The following is a 2,884-nucleotide window of genomic DNA, read 5'->3' on the forward strand; positions in this document are numbered from 1 at the left end:
TTCCTCAAAATGAATAAAAATAATGCAACTCACCGTAATGTCCTTTATGTATTTAATCCCATTCTATTAACCCATGTCTTTGCTTCTGACATTCGATGATTCAGTTCAACCATACTAATAAGCACAAATCATTCTAGACAAACATTTGTGTCTTTTTTTTTTATTGTCTTTTTTTAAGTGTGTTGAAATTTCTTCTTCTGCATTCTACTGTACGGACGTAAATTTACTTTCCCTTCAGCCTGAGGCTTATTCATTTCACTTTTGGTGTGAAAAGGCTTTTATATTTGCCAAAAACAGAACTTTTTTATTTTAAAAACAAACAAGCAAGTCCTGTCCAGATTTAAAAAGTAACGTAACGCATTACTTTCCATAAAAAGTAACGAAGTAACGTAATTAGTTACTTTTTTATGGAGTAACGCAATATTGTAATGCATTACTTTTAAAAGTAACTTTCCCCAACACTGTTTGTTAGTAACAAAAAAAAAAATTGGTGTGTATAACCTATGGAGCCTCTGAATTAAGTTTTCAAAATAATTTTGATTTGTCAAATTTTTCAAAGGTTTAACTCAATTACGTTTTTTTGCTGTGGCCTATGATGAGTAATTAATTTAATATCTACTAAACTCACTTCTCAAACTTAAATATTGTGTCCTTGTGGACTTTTTTTTTTAACCTGCATATTTCCTGCACATATTTTGTCAAAGCATGGTATACTTGGCAGTGGAATTATGTAAGGGCACATACCAAAGCTTTGTCAATGCGAGAGGGAACTTTACTGGATGAAAATCCTCAAAGCTGTGGCACTGCAACCAAAAAAGCTGCCATCAAAACAATTGTATCCTCAGCTTCTGCTGGATCAATGCTTCCGAATGTGGTTGTTTTGGTTTGATTTTTTCACATGTTCCTGGACCCTATTGGTGCATCCTTGTGGCTATTTTATTTAGTTTTCTGTCGCTGAATGAATCTCTGCTCATCTCTCAGGGCCAATGCCAGGAATGGGAGAAATAACAACGCTCCTAAGAAGAAGCCCTCCCGCTCCTCCTCAGATGACGAGGACGATTATAAAAAAGCTTTAGCGGGACCTCGGCGGCAGGCCACAGTCAATGTGAGCTACAAAGAAGATGAGGAACTGAAGACTGATTCAGATGACCTGGTGGAGGTGTGTGGAGAGGACGTCCCACCGCCGGAGGAGGACGAGTTTGAGACACTGGAGAGAGTTATGGAAATGAGGATAGGCCGGAAAGGAGGTGAGCACAAAAAAATCTATTACTGTATGAAGCATTTTTGTATGTGGCAACTGTTCGTCAGCTGTTCAGTCTGTGTGACATGAATAAATCCGCACAGCTTTCAGTGGGCAGGACTGCTTAAATTTATGTCTGTTTCTCTTGAGGCACAGTGAAACGTGACAACACAGTCAGCTTGGGAGAAAAGTTTAGAAGACATATTATATGTTAAGGTGTTGTCTTGTTCTTGTTCAGCAACGGGGGCCGTAACCACAGTGTATGCAGTAGAGGCAGATGGGGACCCCAACGCCAACTTTGACCCCAACAGACAGCCAGGAGAGGTGCAATACTTGATGAAATGGAAGAACTGGTCCCACATTCACAACACCTGGGAGACAGAGGAGACGCTCAAACAACAGAACGTGAAGGGCATGAAGAAACTGGACAACTTCAAGAAAAAAGATCAGGAGAAAAAGAAATGGTATGAATCATTAAAGAAACTCAATTTCCTATAGGTAATGTGGCTTTAGATGCTAATTTGTTCTTACGTTGTCGCCTGTAGGCTCAAAGCTGCCTCGCCTGAGGATGTGGAGTACTTCAACTGTCAGCAGGAGCTCATGGATGACTTGCATTCACAATATCAGCTTGTGGAGAGAATCATCGGTAAGAGGATGCTGCCTCCCATTGTCTTTGTTTTGGTCAGTTGTGGGAGCATTTATTTACCTTTACTGTTGTCTTAATCTGGCAGGACATTCAAATCAGAAGTCTGCCGCAGGTTATCCAGATTACCTTTGTAAATGGCAGGGGCTGTCATACTTTGAGTGCAGTTGGGAAGACGGTGCTCTCATTGCCAGAAAGTTTCAAAAGTGCATAGATGAATACATGAGTCGGAATCAGTGCAAAACCATTCCCTCCAGAGAGTGCAAGGTAACGGCACTCAACGCCGGTCATCTGAGCAAGCAAATGAAACCCCGATCACTGTACAACCAGTTAAATGTTTGATTTCCTGTAGGTTTTAAAACAGAGGCCACGGTTTGTACCCATGAAGAAGCAGCCTCTCTACATTGGCGCAGATGGATTGGAGCTGCGCGACTATCAGTTGGAGGGTCTGAACTGGATGGCCCATTCTTGGTGCAAGTATGTCCATTTCGTTTATTCCTAGTAGACATCACCCCAGTGTCATGATAGATCATTCATATAATTTCTCCCACAGTCGTGAGTGATTTCATCAGTTTCTTCATCACTCATACTCTTCTGCTTTCCCAGAGGAAACAGTTGCATCCTGGCAGATGAGATGGGTCTGGGCAAAACCATCCAGACTATCAGTTTTCTCAATTACCTGTTCCATGAGCACCAGCTTTACGGGCCGTTCCTTCTGGTGGTGCCTCTGTCTACCCTCACATCCTGGCAGAGGGAGATCCAGCTCTGGGCTCCTCAGATAAATTTTGTGGTGTACCTGGGAGACATCAGCAGCAGAAACATGGTATGATTAAAAACAAAAAAAATGGTTGAATGAGCAGGTCCTAGGGTTAACGTGAAGTGTAACGCCAATGTGTTTGTTGTCAGATCCGGACACATGAATGGATGCATCCGCAGACCAAACGACTGAAGTTCAACATTCTGCTTACTACATATGAAATTCTGCTGAAGGATAAGGTACA

At 41.6% G+C, this 2,884-nt stretch overlaps 1 protein-coding gene across 3 annotated transcripts in view; it reads left to right on the forward strand.

Moving 5' to 3' along the window:
- Positions 1-2,884, forward strand: part of LOC107670034 (chromodomain-helicase-DNA-binding protein 1-like) — a 43,105-nt gene that overhangs the window by 8,390 nt on the left and 31,831 nt on the right. The window contains exons 7-9 of one of the 3 annotated variants that reach the window (XM_016462500.1): positions 982-1,247; positions 1,479-1,704; positions 1,786-1,886. The exons of the other annotated variants lie outside the window; for them this stretch is intronic. Of the exons in view, the coding sequence (XP_016317986.1) occupies positions 982-1,247; positions 1,479-1,704; positions 1,786-1,886 (593 nt within the window). The remainder of the gene's footprint in view (positions 1-981; positions 1,248-1,478; positions 1,705-1,785; positions 1,887-2,884) is intronic. 3 annotated transcript variants of the gene reach the window in all.

The sequence above is a fragment of the Sinocyclocheilus anshuiensis genome, unplaced genomic scaffold (genome assembly GCF_001515605.1).
Source record: "Sinocyclocheilus anshuiensis isolate Anshui unplaced genomic scaffold, SAMN03320099.WGS_v1.1 scaffold664, whole genome shotgun sequence".
Classification (NCBI taxonomy): Eukaryota; Metazoa; Chordata; class Actinopteri; order Cypriniformes; family Cyprinidae; genus Sinocyclocheilus; species Sinocyclocheilus anshuiensis.